The sequence below is a fragment of the Pteropus medius genome, unplaced genomic scaffold, assembly GCF_902729225.1.
Source record: "Pteropus medius unplaced genomic scaffold, Ma_sr-lr_union100, whole genome shotgun sequence".
Classification (NCBI taxonomy): Eukaryota; Metazoa; Chordata; class Mammalia; order Chiroptera; family Pteropodidae; genus Pteropus; species Pteropus medius.
Genome location: NW_024351073.1, coordinates 20,151,120 through 20,168,738, shown reverse-complemented (window position 1 = coordinate 20,168,738; position 17,619 = coordinate 20,151,120). Strand labels below are relative to the sequence as shown.

General features: G+C 41.6%; 1 protein-coding gene across 1 annotated transcript in view; it reads right to left on the bottom strand.

Annotated features, from left to right (window-relative positions):
* The window catches only part of CTNND2 (catenin delta 2), a 773,259-nt gene that overhangs the window by 38,894 nt on the left and 716,746 nt on the right, over nucleotides 1-17,619 (bottom strand). Inside the window, exons 18-19 of the mRNA XM_039842770.1 lie at nucleotides 7,204-7,414; nucleotides 1,577-1,661 (exon numbers count right to left, since the gene is read on the bottom strand). Coding sequence (XP_039698704.1) covers nucleotides 1,577-1,661; nucleotides 7,204-7,414 — 296 coding nt within the window. The remainder of the gene's footprint in view (nucleotides 1-1,576; nucleotides 1,662-7,203; nucleotides 7,415-17,619) is intronic.

Below are 17,619 nucleotides of genomic sequence, written 5' to 3'. Positions count from 1 at the left end.
ATCCACACGGATGCCGGATGATCCAAGAAGGAACTGAGTAAGGATGCTGGGATACGGATTTCAAGCAAAACAAAATGGTACCCAAACATTTGAGATGAAGGGTTTATCTTAACATGCAGAATACTTAGGAGAGGATATAATTAATCTAGAATGCCCCTCTCACACTGAATTTTGCAGTCTCTGTTTCAACTTAAACATACTTTTCCTTAGGGAATAGGAAAATCTTGAAAGAGAAATACACAGGCTAAACTTTATCCACTTGGAGTACAAAGTAATGAATGCTGAAGGGAAATAGAAAGGCCTTGGGGACAGCTAGAAATAGACTATAACTTAGTAGAACTGTTATTAATTATTTACATTTCCCACAGGGTAGACAAAGAGGAATTTTCCCTCTGGCAAGATGGGTTTCGCCTCCCTGATGGGAGCTTTATGCTGCCGTCCAGCACCCCCACTCCAAGGCTGGAAGGCTGAGGAGGAAGCAGCAAAGACTCCAGCGCTCTCTCCTCCTCCATGCAGGCAGCGGGGGGCTGCAAGGACACACCTGGGCGGTTGCTGATGGAAGCCCGTCCTCTCCCCCAGCCCTGTGTGTGTACGCCTTCTGAATCCCTACAGAGATCACCGATGCTCTCTGCTCCCACCTGCTAACTTGAGTCCACCGTGGGATCGCCGATCCTTCACACTACCCATATCAGCTGGTCTGGTAACAACAGAACAACAACTTCTGGGGAACGTTGTTAAAGAATTCTCACCTTTTAATAACTGCCATCCCTGCCTTCCCCCCAACTGCACCCCCCCCCCCCCAAAAAAAAAAATCATGCATCTTTTACTTAGCAGCATTTGGGAATGAGATGCAGAATCCAAGTTTCCAGATGTGACGTTTTTCTCTGAAGGCTTTCATTTTAAACCATTTGGGGGATGAAGATGCCTTGTAAATGTATGATATAAAATCCTGCCTGCCTCGGGAGAGTGCACTGGATGAATGTCCAGCCTCTTCCTCATGGTCTACAAAGGCCATCGGTGGAAATGTCAGCCTCGTCACTCTCTGTGGTAACCTGGTGAGGGTCGGGCTGGGGACAGGGGTCAGGGGTCAGGCTGCCGGAACTTCTATTCAACGCCCCTGGGCTGCAGCGCTTTTCAAGTTCCTGAATTGCTTTTTATATTTCTTTCTGTCTCCTCACCACAATTACTTCAATTGCTTATTGATGCTTGTTGGTGCCTTTTTTTTTTTTTTTGGCAAAACCCTTACGTTCATTTACTGTTAGTCTATCATACAATACGGAGGATCAGGAAAACAAACTTATTTCCTTTCCCATAAGATGAGCCAGGGTTAAGGCCCTAGGAGTGCGGATCTATGCAATCGAGAAAGCTCACAGACCTTAGTGCACATTCAGGGGACACTCGGTGGCCCCTTCTCCTGCTTCTTCATCAATTCTCACGTGTCAACTGTTTCAGTTACTCAGACGGTGGGACAAGTGCCCTTCACGGCTACGAAGCATCCCGTTAGGACCAGAGATTGTGTCCTTTGGCCGAGAGCCCGTGTGTCGCTCACGAGCTGAGACCGTACAGCAAACCTTACCTTTTTGTAGAGGCTCCTCAGGTCTCGGTACTGCCACATGCTGTTGAGGACCTGAGAGGCGGCCTTGACCACTTTCGGAGAGTGTCTGGGAAAGAAAAGACAGGAAAGGCAAGACGGGTGAGTGGGCAGCTGGGCTTCAAGCTGGCAGGGCTTGTCAGCAAACGGCGAGAATAAACGTCCTCGAGGCTTTCTGGCTCTTTCCCTCTCAGCCTGAGGAAGACATGGTTCTGCCCCACGCTCATCTCATCGACACGCCTCTGAGGGTGACAGACAGGCACGCGCCGCCACAATCTGGCGAAGAACGTTGGAAATGCAGACAGAAGAGCCGCGCACTGAGTCAGAATGCAAATTTGGCATTTGACGACGAAACAGAACAGAAAGGAGAGAAAATGGTGATTAGGGAGGGCCAGATTCAGGGGTTTTCATGGCAGTGTTGTGTAACCCCTGAGTAGGAAGATAAAAAAATATTCATTTTCTCAGCGGAAGCATGAGAGCGTATACGGGGTCGGCTCTACACGCCTGCGTGATGATAGGGACTCGCTCTTTATCCGCTGCTGATGCCGAGGGCAAGGGCTTGGCAGTGCAGGCAGATGTGTGCACACTCTGCCACACGCACTCGCGTTTACACAGAGGAAGAGGAGAGCATCTACAAGCGAAACTCTTCATACAACTGATGTTCCATCCTTTGGACCACAGTGAGAAAGTAAGGTCGCATAAACCTTTGGACTAGTGGTTCTTACCATTTTTTTTGAGTCGTGGCTTTGAAATCCCTCTGAAACTATAACTGAGTATTTGGTCCGTGGTTCAGCATCTGCATCTCGAAATAGATACGAGATCGATAAATCTGTGTTGATGTAATTCTATCATATTCGTGGCAGTCATTCTGACCACTGGTGAGGGACACTCCTAGCTACCTACGGATTCTTTGTTCTAATGGGCTGGTCTCCCAACCAGCTGCACAAGTCTGCTGGGCGCCACTGACACAGTGCCTATGTTAGGGGTTGGCACGCTTTTTCTATAAAGGGTCAGATAATAAATATTCTTTGCTTTAGAGACCATATGGTTTCTGTTGCAGCTCTTCAGCTCTGCCATTGTAGCATGAGAGGAGTCATAAATAATACATAAACGAACAGATGTGGCTATGTTCTAACCAAAGGTTATTTACAAATGCAGGTGGTGGGCGGGACTTGGCCCAGGGGCCAAAGTTTGCCAGCCCTGGTCTGTCTGGATGGTGACTCCTGGAGTCACACAGGACATAATCATCCATGAAAACTCCCACGTGAAGTCCACCCCTGAAGATGACCAGTGATGCAGTGGTCCACAGACCCCCTGAAGAGAATAGCTGAATTGAGACCCAAAATGCCTTTGAAATAAAATAGCCTTTGGAACAGAAAGTGGGCAGATGGTTAGATGGCATCAGACTGAGGTTTGATTCGAGAGCCAGAGGAAATGGGTGTTGCAAGAACATGTATTTTGTAATGAAAGTATGGGATGCGAATGCATGGGCAATTAAATGGCTGCTATTTTCCTGGGTCTTCATGTTTGCAATTTAGGCCAACTAAGTTTAAAGTTTCTTCATTCATTTACTTACAGGTAACAATAATGGTCACTCTTACTATTATTATTACTGAGATGGAATTCGACTTTGTCCGTGTGATAAAATCTATTAGTTACATCAAGTATTTTTAAAAGAAAAAAAATAGAATTCTTATAAATTCCAAAATTTTGTCTCTCATAAAAGATGAATTATAATTTAAGCAATGGATATATTTTCTTTTTACTAAAATAGATGGTTGTTAAATGATTTCATAATCTATGCTAGTATCATGCTCTCAATGTAATATTAAGTTGTTTTTACTTAAAGGCAAAGAAAGTTCAATCTTTTCATGAATACAGATACAGGAATATTTTAATCTTATACGATCAATGCCGAACAAAAATTAAACGCTATGTTCTGTTGTATTTTAGCATTGTCAGCAGGTATTTGTCCATGGCAACAGTCAAACAACTCTAGAGAAACGTATATTACTATTCAGGTAGTGATAATGTAGTTGAAGTATTCAATACGCAAAAAGCCCTCCAACACAGAGTATTTTTTTGTTTCTACTTCTTTGCTTACTTACAAAGTAGAGAGACTGTGAATGTGTGATAAGTAGTGGGTTTTAACTTCTCAATTAAAATGCCAATACATCTTAGCGTTACAACAACATGCGAAGGTCAAAGAAACATTGCTTCCTCGTCAGACTTTAATTTTGATCCAACCACTAGACCGGTACCATAGCAACTTCTACTTGAAAAACAGTAACTATTGATAGGAGTTGAACAATTGAGTGTTTCTAACTTGACAAGTGATTATAACCTCAGTCACCATACACAATTCCTTACTGACAGTGGCTTTTTTGTCTTATGACACAATATGGTGATACATTCAAGACTATTTCCTATATAACTGTTAAAATTAGGGAAAAAAAACCCCAAATGTACTTTTGAAACAGATGGACATGGCAGAAGGTCCATAATGGGTGTTTAAAATGATGTAAACAGAATAATATAAGTTATTGAGAGAGACCTCAAAATGATAAGTATAAGTTGCCTGTTAAGAGTCGTTAATGATTATACAATGTCTGATCTTCACTGGAATTGTCAAATTAGGGGTGGCTGAAGATTTCGGTTGGTGCAATTCCTTGTGGGGTTCACCACAGGCATCCGGCAGCAGGACACCAGACTACCAGTCCCAGTGGTTGTGCTAACCAGACTCAGTGCGTTGTGCTGTTTACACAGACTGTGATCGGCACTTTGACAGTCTGACTCATTAACATCATGGCATGTTAAAGCCTATGAATATTCAGAAATGAAACACAGAGATACATCAAATGGAGAATCATAGCTAGGCCGAGTTTTTCATCTGTGTTTCCCCACGCTATCTCAAATTTAAAAATCAGATTTGAACTAAACTTATTTCTGTAAATAATTTTTTAAGGACAATTTAAAGAGGACAGATTTGCAAGCTTTTTATAAATTAGAGTAAATCGGTATTCCTCCCTTCCAATGATAAAATCATCCCCGATTCCAAAAATTCTATTTTCAAAAAAGAATTTGTGTTTTATTAAAACACATCCAGAAGGGCATGGGGATCTAAGTGACCTCTGTCATAAGAGATCTGAATGATAAATGGTGGGCTGAATGCTAAGATTCAGAGCGATTCTTCTGGATTCCTTTTAAGAATAGTGAGAATAACCAAAGTGAAATGTAGGTGAGAAATGAGGATATCTGCCATTCTAAAAACCTTGTTTTCATCTCCGAATTAGTCACTGTATAAAAAAGAGATAAACTACATGAAAAAATGGATGAAACTGACTAAGCAGGAGAACTGTAACTGGGAAGATCCCTGACTCAATCGGTTCAACGTTCTTATTACACACGTATATCCAAACTGTTAACACGGAATCAAAAAGAGAAAGGAACAATGAGATGAAACAAGTGACTACTCCAAAAAGACATTTTCGGTCAATTAAAGGACATTTATGAGATCGCCTGTAGTGAAAGAAGCTTCTCATTAACAATAACCAACAGTGGACCACATCCAACAGGACCATTTTCTGAATTGGCAGTGGAAATATATACTATTTCATAAATGATTTCCTCAAATGATTTTTTAATTAGTTTCACCAAATAATTTTCTTTAACCATAGGACTGATAAAAGCATCTTGTCTCTTTAAGAACCATTTAGTGATGCTTACAGTAGTGCAGATGCTTACATAGTTGGAAGGGATTAATATATGTCCCCGCCCCCTCCCCCAAAGCTCTCTAGTCTTACAATTCAGAGAAAACGCTTTAGTCTTTGAATGTCTTATGATGATAGACAAACATGTCAGTGCTTTGTAGATTATGATTTTATTGTATGCATATGTGTCTGCTTACAAAAACATTAACATATTAAGTTCTCAATGCTCAAATGGGTAAGCATTTCGATGAGAGATTCCGAAGGTCCACTGAAGCTAAATTAAAAAAACAAAACCAAACCGTGTGGCTTCCTACATATGTAGAGTATCATTTTATTGTAAGTACGATACCACAAGGTATAATTCAAGCCAACCATCTACATTGCACAATTACTACCCAAGTCCACTGGGGCTTCTCTACTTGATGCAGAAAAGTATTCAAATCCTAATTCTGAGTTGCTGATCGAACTTATTTGGAGGTCTCAGGATGCTTAAACAGAAGCCTTGAAACTTCTTTTTAGAACACAATGGTAATATCCTGAGTTAAGTGGAATAATGAGAAAATTTCCAGAAGTCGCAAAGTGCATCCCTCGCAGCTTTTAATAACAAAAGAAAAATTATTAGCATTTACATGTAAAGGAATGGGAGGGGGTCAGGGGATGAAAAGTCAACAAACAGGTCCTTGATAACAAAAGGTTTACCCTTTTAATCTTATTTGATTCCACTGAGGGACTTCTAGGAGGTGAAATTTAATTAAGGTTAGTGAATGTTTCTCTAAGACTGACAGCTCGGTGACACACGGACGCCCTGGCTTGTGAAGGTATTTTTCAGTTGCTTATGGTGAGATACTGATTCTTAAATCGAATTGGGGACACCCCCATTTGCGGTGGCGTAGCTGCTTTTACAGGGAGCCTTATCTCTCTACTCCATTCGCATAAAAGTCCTCCTCCTCACCACTATCCTCTACCTGGGAAACTTCTATTTATCCTTTTAAGACCTGATTATTATTTCTCCCAGGATGTATATTATGACAGCTTTCCCTCAGTTTTAGATTAGACAGTAGTACAGGCATAGTGACACATCAAATTACATAATTCGCCCCAAATGCATTCAGTAAGAGAGGGTGCTGTATTAGTACTGAGCTCTCTCTGAGTCCACCACACTCTATTTTCTCGCCCTCCCCACCCGGTGACTAATCTGGAGATCAAAATAAGGTTTTTATCACGGCAGAGATCCTCATCTCCCACCTACATTTCACTTTGGTTATGCTCACTGCTCTGAAAAGGAATCCAGAAGAATCGCTCTGAATCTTACCACTCCGCCCACCATGTATCATTCAATTCTCTTATGACAGAGGTCAGCGAGATCCCCACGGCCTTCTAGACGTGTTTTAATAAAACAGAAATTCTTTATTGAAAATAGGATTTTTGGAATCGGGGATGATCTTATAATTGGAAAAGGGAGGAATATCAATTTACTCTGACTTGCTATTGAGAACTGGACAGGCAATGGACAAAAGCATCATCAAAACTTGGACCTGCAACCACAGAGGAACGACTGCCACAGGACACCTTCATGTATCCAGGTTAAGCTGGTTTGTCTCTTCTGCAATGGCGGAACACACCAGAGTATGCGTGCTGGCTCATCGAGTCTACTTTACCAATATCACAGTGTCACCAAGTCATGGGTTATTAATCAAACTAAAATTATCAGTTAGATCACCTTTCATTGTGGGGCGGGAAGACTGGAAACCATGTGCCGTTTCTCTTCTCTTGATTATCGAAGAAAAATGCTTTCCAGGGACATTCACTAGTGTTACCCATCAGCAGGGGCCGTTGGGCACACTTAGAACCCATCCTGCAAATACCAACCCCATGGCGATGTGAAGTCATCATCCGACTTACTTATCTCCTTTGCTTTTAGAGATGCCAACCAACTTCTCGATGCCACCCGCATCCCGTAAGGCCTTGGCATTCTCCATGTTCTTGGTGATCACTTCGTGCAGGGTGCAGCAGACAGCTGTCACCGTGTCATCCGACATGGCCTTGCTCGCTGTATTGTTGCTGTTGTTCCCTCCTGGAAGCCTGTGGACCAGGTCTCGCATGGCGTATTTGCCTTTGGGGAAAAAAAAAATAAAAGGAAGAGTTGAAAAGAGGCCGAGACAGAGGAAGAAGGTAGGGCAGAGGAAGCGGTGGGGACAGGGATGAAAAAGAGAACACGAGGCCCACATTAGTGCAATATTGTGTTTCCCATCCTTGATTATTCCCTGTCAGGTAACCGTAGACACCTACAGAGAACACAGTACTTCCTGATGGTGAACGCATGGGCTTGGGTGCTACATGGATGTGGAATCGTGTCTCTGGGCAAGCTACTTCATCGCCTTTAAACGACTTTTAAAATCTACGAAGCGAGAATAACGGTATGCATCTCACAAGGTTGTTGTAAAGATTAAATGAGTAAATGCATGGAAAGCACTTAATACACAAGGGTTACTTAGGACACAGGACTCAGTAGATGTTCATGACCAATAGCTTCCTGCTCGATATTCACAAAAGTCGAGAAAACATGGCAATTCTAACGAAACCTCAAAAATGCTTTGATGGGAGCGATGTTGCGACCTGCATTACTGAACAAGAGTCGAACCACAAATATATGGAGAGCACGATCACTCATATGGCTTCTGAGTTCCGGCCCCAATGATGCAAAGAGAAATAGTTAAAGCAAGGGAGAGAAGCTTAACAAATAATATATAGCTAGGTGTTCTTTGAACTAGAGTAACTGGATGATCTGCTTGTCTCAATGATGGGATTTTATTATATGGCTCTACCATATAACATTTACTAATTTGACATGTTTTCCTTTGTGTGGAAAGAAAATAAAATCACACTTTGCTTCCTTAATTCGCTTTATCATTATTAATCTTGCTACTCCCAATGATAAAGATACTTATAATGGCATCTTTATGGAGTACTTTGAGTTTACAAAGTACTTTAGGCATTACTAATAACCCTGCAAGACAATTAATTCATCCTACCTGCAGCTTCCAATTCTGTCCCATTAATTTATTTCTGGAACTAAGTAAATGAATGCCTGTAGCAAAGTTGGCTGTTATTAAGTTTTTCCGATGGAACTGGCACATGTCCAAAGGTAAATCCTTCCTTATCTCCCATCCCATTAGACATATTTAGCTAGCGCCTAAAAACTATTAGAGGTATTTTTCCTCTCTAAAGTATAGCCTCATTCTGCTGTTTAATTCTCTGGAGTTTCACACCTGAGGGTAGGAAAAGGAACCCCTAGGGAGGAGGCCATGAAATCTTAATAAATAAAACATAAGCTCTTATAATTTTGGTATCTGCTCCCATCCTATGTAGAAATGGCTTATTTTAGCTAGGACAAAAAATGCTGATGTCTAAATTATTGAAATAGGAAAGTGTCCTCATTCACTTTGTGATAGCTGAGAAGTGCATGACAGAAAGGGTTGGCCTGAAAACCCCTAAATGTAGCATTTTTCTATTGACAGCACTTACAACATTTCGGAGAAGACCCTTTGTACGTGGGCTGTCCTCTGAGCAACTTGCTCTATCTATTTATCATTAAGTCACACTCAGCTCTGGCTAATAATTTACTCTGTTGAGCTCAGCATGCTGGAGAATTTAGCAGTTCATTAAGCCCCACAAGCCAATGTAAGACAAAGCTGAGTTTCACAAAAGCTAGAAGATAAATGGCTTTTTTCTTTTTCTTTAAAAGGGAAGTGATGGAGGAAGAAATCAGAGAAGTCTTTCGATTACTGTGCATACGAGGCATTGACAGTCCCGATGGAGTATGGAAGACGGGTTTTGCGACCTTGGACATCGTCAAAGATGAAAGCAAGGACAAGGGGATGGAGAGGCTGCAGCATTTTTCAGTTTTTGTTGTTACTGTCATTTTTTAAAAATGACAGCAGAAACATTTGAAGACGTGGTTTCATCCCACACAGCTTTCTGACTGGCGAGCCCTTAATGAGATACGAGGTGTCCCGGTAAAGTTCAGGTGGCAGGAACAGCCACTTCCCCCCAGCACAGCCCCAGAACGCGGTATAAACACTGGCATTTTCCACGCGCCCCACGGCATGGGAAACAGCAGGAATCAGCGCCACGAATTCCCGACCACGACCTGTCGACGAAACCCGCTGGAATGATTCCATTTCTATTATCTCTAGTACAGTTCGCTGGCATTTTACTAGGCAATTGGAGATTTTTCATTTAGTCCATTTATTAGCTTATTTGGAGGGACACATTTTAGTCCATAGTTTGACCACCCGCGTGGAGAAACAAATCAAGGAAAAATATACCAAAGGGCGGAAGACCTCGGGCAAAGTTTGTTAATTCTTTTAAGGGCATACGATTGCTTTAGCCTTTGATTATGCTGCTGAGAGACGCTGTCTTCTCACACTGGAACTTGAACCCTATCTTCACGTGAAATTTGGGTAGCAAGAATAGCTTTTTAAGCTCTTTCTTGCGTTTAGAAACTTTGAGGCTAATGAGGGGAAGAAAATGAGGAACATAGAATGACAGCCATAAGTGAGTGTGTATGGCGAGCTAATGACAGCAGTTCAGAGAAAGAGAAATAACATTGGGCTGCCTAGGAAGGTTCAGGAGAGGAAGTAGACATCTGCGATTTGTTCTATACATTGGGGAGACACAAAATATTTTGCAAAGGGAGTTCTTATGCATCAAGAAGGAAGTTTTCAGAATTAGGAGACCAAAGGTGGCAGAAACGGGTAGTCTTTTTCTTGACCATAAAGCTCTTGAACTTGTACTGAAACTACAAGCATTTCATTCGAGGTAGCCTGGGCCCATAATTGCTCTGTCAAATATTTTCTTTGTCCTCTAAGTTTCTAAACAATATAAGAGTGAAAAGCTTCTCTTGTTGCCTAATAAGAGGAAGCTTGGCACCCCCACCCCCACCTCTCGGTCAGGCTTTTGGTCTGAGGTCTGGCGCCTGAGATTTCTTCGGGGGTGAAAGGGGTTCGCTGCCTTTTGAACCAATTTTCTTTCTGAGCCACAGCGGCAATGAAGAAAAGTGGCGAAATGAAGAAAAGTAACTTTCACAGCTTAACGCTATCAAGGTGATCGAACTTTTTTTGTTTTTCTTTTGGAGAAACTGATGGATGTAAAGTTCTCCTTGGGTTAAGGAGGGGAGTGGCTGCCTCTCCACGTGGATGTTGTCCCTTTAGGAACCTGGGGGAGGAGCAGGCTGGAGGTCCTGCCTGGGCCCAGCGACATCAGGGTCCCTGGAGCTCAGCAGTGCCCCTGTGGTGCGTTGGGATGCTCCGTGGATGCAGAAACCATGAGAGCACGGGCCACACCCCGTGGTCACGCCTGGCACGAGGCAGTGGAGTTTTCTGTCTTACAATAAACCGCTGAGGCCCTCGAAAGGGGCAGTGGTACCAGGAACGACTGTAGACTGAAGAGCACTCCCCCTACCTCTGCATTTAATTTGGTTTAAACGTAAGTAAATGATAGCGCACAGACCAAAGCCACAGTGATTCACGCTGATGATAGCATTGAGCAGGTGACTGTAATATTTCAGGACAAAAGCAAGTAATTGCAAAGCTTGGCAATGGGGGCGGGGGGATTGGGGACAGCAGAGTGGTCATGATGGAGGTTCCGAAGATGTGACTGACCAGGCTTAGAGTCCAGTGACATGCTGGGGCGGGGGTAATGGAGAGAGAGAGGATTCAGAAATTTCCACTGGGACGATGAGATGGGTAGTGAAAACCAAGTGAACTCTGAAGTTTAATAACAATGGACAAGTTGGATTGCTATTTAATTTTTTCCTATGGAGAAAAATATGCACAGTTAGTAAACATCATATGGGAGGGCTCCGCAGCAAAATCTCATCAGAGGGAAAAGCAGGTCATTGCATTCGAAGACATCTAGATTTGTGGAAGCAAGGCGGATATTGGCCTCGTCTCCAGCTGGAATGGATGTGCTTCCTCTTATCCACGATTGTGGAACCATATGTCACAACAGAAAAGCATGTTTTCCCTGAGATGAAAACAAAACAAAACACAAATCTGCCACCACCATGAACGAACAGGTCACTCTGTTTTGCTCACGTTCCCAACAGACATGAATCCTTGGGCCATTTCTTCAAAGTTATTAGTCTCCAATGAAAATAATCTTGTCTTTGACTTTTGCAATATCGATATGAGAAGACTATTGGAGATATTATAATTATGTTAAAAAAACTAGTTTCCAACGACAGACTAACTGTAACTGTAACTGTCACCCTTTCCTCCCTGTGTATAAATTGCAAGCAAAAATGATTTTCTCTCTCTCATGCTTCTTTCTGGGAGTCTTCTGTTTAGAGGTGCTGGGTAGACAAGGGCACCCAGATGGGCTCAGGAGACCTAACAGACAATGAGGCCCGAGAAGGGCACTCTTTGCTGAGCTCTCGTGCAGATGGAAGCTGGTGGAAATTCCATCATGGGTACCAGGGCTTTGCTCTGACTGCTTCTGTTTCTGTGTTGTGTTTATTCGTGACTCTGTTTCTATTCCAATTTCAGAACTAAGACTATTTCTGGTATCGATTTGCACGCTATCACGTAGTTTCCCCATTGGTAGAAAAAATACTGAGGAATGGTTTTATGGTCTAACCACCTGTGCTCTGTGAGGTGACAGACCACAGAGAAGTCACCTGAGTCCCTTCCTACACTGATTACATATCTCTTTGGGCTACTGATAGTCTTCCGTGTAGCTGGTCTTCGTGATGCATCATTATAAACTCAAATCTCTCAAACCAACTTTACAGAAAAGATATTAAAAAAAGAAAGTCAGCTGGCGTGTCAGCAGCCCTGCATCAGAAACACCACCACCCCTGTCTCTGAGGTCGGAGCACCTCTTTAGCTCCCCTGCTTCTGGAGCAGCTAAAAGTGAACTGTTTTTCCTGAGATGCTCTGAATTTACTTTTTTATCTTCAATTGTTTTTACTGTGTTAAGATACACATTACATAAATTTACCATCTTATCCATTTTAAAAGTGTACGATTCAGGGATATTAAGTTCATTTTGCTGTGCAACCATCGCCATCGTCCACCTACGGAACTCGTCTCATCTTGTAAAACTGAAACTCTAGACAATTCAACAGTACCTCCCCAGCCCCACATCCTGACAACCAAATTCAACTTTCTATCTCTATGATTTTGACTACGCTAAGTGCCTCTTATGAGGGGAATCGTACAGTATATGTCTTTATGTGACTGACTTACTCCGTTTGGCATAATGTCCTCAAAATTCATCCATATTACCTCAGAATTTCCTTTCTTTTTAAGTCTAAATAGTATTCCGCTGTGTGCATGTACCGCATTTCGCTCATTCATTCACCTGGTGGTGGACTCTTGGGTTGCTTCCTCGCTTTAGCTCTTGTGAAAATGCTACCGTAAACATAGGCATACAAATATCCCTTGCACTTTCAAACGATGTGTCTTTGGATATAAAGTGAGTCCCTTGTAGAGAGCATATAGTTGGACCATTTTAAAATAGCCATTCTGCTGATCTCTGTCTTTTGATGGGAGAGTTTAATCCATTTATATGTGTTTTAAAATTTATTTTTTATTAAAATATAGTTGACATACAATAATATATTAGTTTTAGGTATACAACCTAGTGATTCAACATTTATATACCTTACCGAGTGATCACTGTAAGTCCAGGAACTATCTTTCACCATACAAAGTTATTATGCGATCATTAACTACACTCCCTGTGCTGTATATTGCATCCCTGTGACTTATTTATAACTGGAAGTTTGTAGCTCTTATTCCCCTTAGACGTTTTCAATGCAGCATTATTTATGCTAGCCAAGACAGAGAAGCAACTCAGCTGTCCGGTGATAGATGAATGGATAAAAGAGACATGGAATATTACTTAGCAACAGAAAAAGAATGAAATCTTGCCATTTGCAACATCATGGATGGACGCAGAGGGTATTACGCTAAGTGAAATAAGTCAGGCATTGAAAGATAAATCCTATACGATTTCACTTATATGTGAAATCTAAACAAACAAAACAGAAACAGACTTATAGAGAGTCTGCATATAAGGAAGGACTTAATTGTTATCTTGCTATTTGTTTTCTATATATCTTGCAGCTTTTTTTGGGTCCCTCATTATTGCCTCTTCTGTGTTTATTTAAATTTTTTTTGTGGTGAAATGTTTTAATTCTTTTCTCATTTCCTTTGGGGTATACTCTATAACTATTTTCTTTGTGGTTACTATGGGGATTACATTGAAGACTCTGAAGTTAAAACACTGTAGTTGAAATGTATCCCAATTTAACTTCAATAACATACAAAACTCTGCTTGTTACAGCTCCATCCCCTCCCCTTTCAGTTATGGATGCCGCAAAATGACATCTTTGTTTTTTGTGTGTCCAAAAATACAAAATAATAATTGTTTTTTTTAATGCATCAGTTTCTTAAACTATGCAGAAAACAAAATGTGGAGTTAGAAACCAAAGTTACAATTACACTAGCTTTTAGATAAATAATTTAAAAAATGCATTACTCTCTTTAATCATGTACAAACAATGGGTGGCGTTACAAACTGTTCTCACGACAACACTAGGTTTTACAATAAACGTGTATCTCCTTTTAGTGAGATGTATCTTTCTTATATGGCTTCTAGTTACTGTCCTTTACGTCAAACTGCAGGATTCCCTTTATTTGCAAGACAGGTCTAGTGTAACAGACTTCCTTGGCTTTTGTTTACCTGGGGATGTCTTAATTTTTTATTTGCTTTTCTGAAGGGTGGTTTGGCCAAAGATAGGATTCTACATTGATAGTTTTTTTCTTTTAGCACTTTAAAAATATTGCCTATTGCCTCCTGGCCTAAGAGTTGCTAACAGGAAATCTGCTTCTAATCTTATTCAGGCACCCTGGTATGTGATAGGCCACTTCTCTTTTGCTGTTTTCAAGATTCGCCGTGTTTATGTCTAGGATGGCTTGATTTCCTGTCTCATTAGGGGTCTCTTTGGTTTATCCTACTTGGAGTCTGTCGAGCCTCTTGGATGTTTATATTCATGTCTCTCATCATATTTGGGATGTCTTCAGGCATTATTTCTTCAAATAATTTCTCTGGCTCTTTCTTCTCCTCCTGGGACTTTCACTGTGTGTACGTTGGTCCACGTAATGGTGACCCACGGATCCCTGAGGCTCTGTTCATTTTCCCTCGATCTTTTTCCTTTCTGTTCCTTAGATTTGATGATGTCAATTGTCCTGCTTTCAAGTTCACTGATTCTTCAGCCTGCTCAAATCTGCCTTTGAATTCCTCCTCTGATTATTTCATTTCAATTATTCTAATTTTCAGTTCCAGATTTTTTTGCTTCCTTTTAGATTTTCTATCACTTTAATGATATTTCTGTGCTGACTGTAAAATTACCGCTTGGCCATCGCCCATGGGAACATAATGCTCTAACGATAAACTTTCTGCTTCTGTACCCCCTGCTTGCACAACTGACCTGTGGATTGACAGTTAGTAAAAAGAAGAATAGACTTGTGTGTTCGAGCAGGAGGAAGAATGGGGTTTAGGGCTTAAAAACCCTGTACGTCTATATTTCGGGGCTGCTTGATTTGGGCTCTGCATAATCCTGGCAGACCCAGCTGGCTGAAAAAAGAGTGCGTTTCCTATAACTCACTGATTTCTGGTGGTCCGTGTGTCTATCAGGGGCTGGCGGCTACAACATTTCCAAGTTATTCATACATCATTTGCTTGACTTTCTCCGTGTCTTCATTGAGTTCTTTGAACATCTCCAAGATAGTTGTTTTAAAGTCTTTATCTAGTAGTTCTGCCATTTGGTCATTCTCAGACACAGTTTCCATTGTGTTTTTTTTTTTTCTTTGAATGATACTCCCTTGTTTCTTTGTATGCCTTGTAATTTCTTGTTGTTGTTGTTGTTGTTGAAAACTGGACATTGGAATCTAACAATGCAGCCACCGTGGAGATTAGATTCTTCCCCTTCCCCAGGTTTGCAGCTTTTTTGATTGTTACAGGGTGTCTCTGGGCTTAGGATCAGCCTGAGGTGTAAACTTAAGGTCTTCTTGGGTCTTTTCTGAGCTTGGGCCTTTCCCTGGACATGCATGGTACCTTTCGAATCTCCCCAAACATATGCATTTACTTTTGAATGTCCTAGACTTAATGTCTGACTCCCAAAAGGGGAAAAACAAAAAGATGAAGGAAGAAAGAAGGCCACCAACTCTTTAAGTCCCCTGGAAGTCACTTCAGTAGAAGGGAGAAGGGCTTACAACATGGGTGTGGGTGTGTGTGTGTGTGTGTGTGTGGTGTGTGTAACCACGGGTGCCCTTGTGTCCACAAGCCCATGGTCCATAGCAGCAATGAGAACACAGAGCCTCGATATCTGAAGGACAGGATCCTCATTGCCCACCCTGGCTCCCATCAGCTGCATGCAAGCTGCTCCAGGAACACATGCATAGCTGCCTGCCAGGGGCCTGGGGTGAGGGATGGGCAGCTGCTGCTATGCTAAGAGCTCAAAATGACCAAAATTAATCATAACTGACCACCAAGTTTCCCCCTGAAAGTTGTAAGTGTTCCTTAGACTCGAGTTCCAAAATGGTTACATCGGACAGATTTTGCCAACGTGACTGCCGTCTGCGTGGGGGGACAGATTTCCTGGTATTTCCAGCATCTTCTCAGAGTCCTCTCCCCACTTCGAATTTACTTTGATCAGTGATCGAAGATGTAAAAGCGAGGCACTGATTTCCTCGTGACTGTGTGTCTACAGGTAAACGCAGAAAGAGCCTTTCCCTCCTTCGCCAAAGGAAGAGCGTTCGTCTTCACCATGCTTCTTTGCCAATGGTGGCCGTCGCCCTTTCTGCAATGTGGCTAGTACCTTTGCTCTTTCTTTCTCTTTTGAAAAATGTTTGTAGCATAAAATCTGCCACTGTATACACTTTAAGGACACTAAATATAATCAGAGTTTATCATGAAAGGGAAGAAAACACATTCAAAACAATCTATATTTTAAAACTGGTTTGTGTGGCTTACAGACTAGTAGCATTGTTCCAGGTAGCACTGTTTGGTTATTTAAAAAGCGTGAATGCTGTTTACCCCAGACAGCTCTGAACCCAGCTGCTCTTATTTCTTGTCTTTAGGCATGAAGGATTTATATCTCTTGTCACCTAACCACTCTTTTGGGAACTGCCTTCCCCAAATCTATACCCCACAGTCAAACTAACAAAACTTTTTAAAAGGGTCTTTTACATCTAAACCATCTTTGGGGTTTTCCAGTCTGCTGCTGGGTAACATCAAAGAGTTTTTCTTCCTCACCTTATGAAATCAGAGATGCTAGAACTAATTAGATATGCTTGGCATTCTGTAGGTTTTCGTTTGGTTTAGTACCGCTGTGACAGCTGTCTGTTTATTAAGCCTCCAACATACAAAGACTTGGCAAATGAAAAAAGAGAAGTTTGACCTCCACTTAATCATGATGATTTATATGATTGTGCTTCAGCAGTTAGGAACCTTTCGTTTTGCTTAGAATCATGCTCCAGTTCATGTTAAAGACTAGCACAATAATGGTCACGTTTTCAAAAGTGAGATTCCATTTCCAGGTGTAAAAGAGCCTTTTTATTTGGTGGTCATCATAACACACTCTTTGTGGAATAAATTAAACGATCCCGGAGCTTTTTCAGGGCTCCCACGCCATCCATAACATGTACCTACTTTCATGGTAGTCACTAACTTACTCCTTATAAAACTAAACTTGTCTCAACGTTGATGTTATTGGTTGTGCTGACTAAATGATCAGAGCTATTCAGCCTTATCATCGATAGGTGGTTTCTAATTTTCTCTCACGCTCATCTAAAGGCCCCTGCCAGAGCTATAGATCAATAATTGGATCTGTTGGAAGAAACCTCAAAATAACTCGATTAAGGAAAGCCAAGAGGTACTCAACCCTTGATTCTACAGAAGACAGGCTCTTGGTTGCAGCCCCTCCCCCGCCATCTACCATAAAGCGGGTATCATTGCCACAAATGAACATCGGAGATGGCCAAGGGGCTGAGTCAGGATCTCTAGAACTCGTTCGCTTTGAGAAACTGGACTGCCAAGATCAACAAAACAAGGTTAGTCACTTAGACTAAATGAATCAAACTGAATTGTGGTTAACCTTCTAGTTTGAATTGGGCATGTTATAAAAATCTCTCCTTTCTATTTCTTCTGTCTTTAATGCTTGCTTTAATAGGTTGTGTTTATAAAAACTGGGATAAAATACTTTTTAAATAGAATCTTGTTTTAATTAATCCTTCATAATTCACAGAA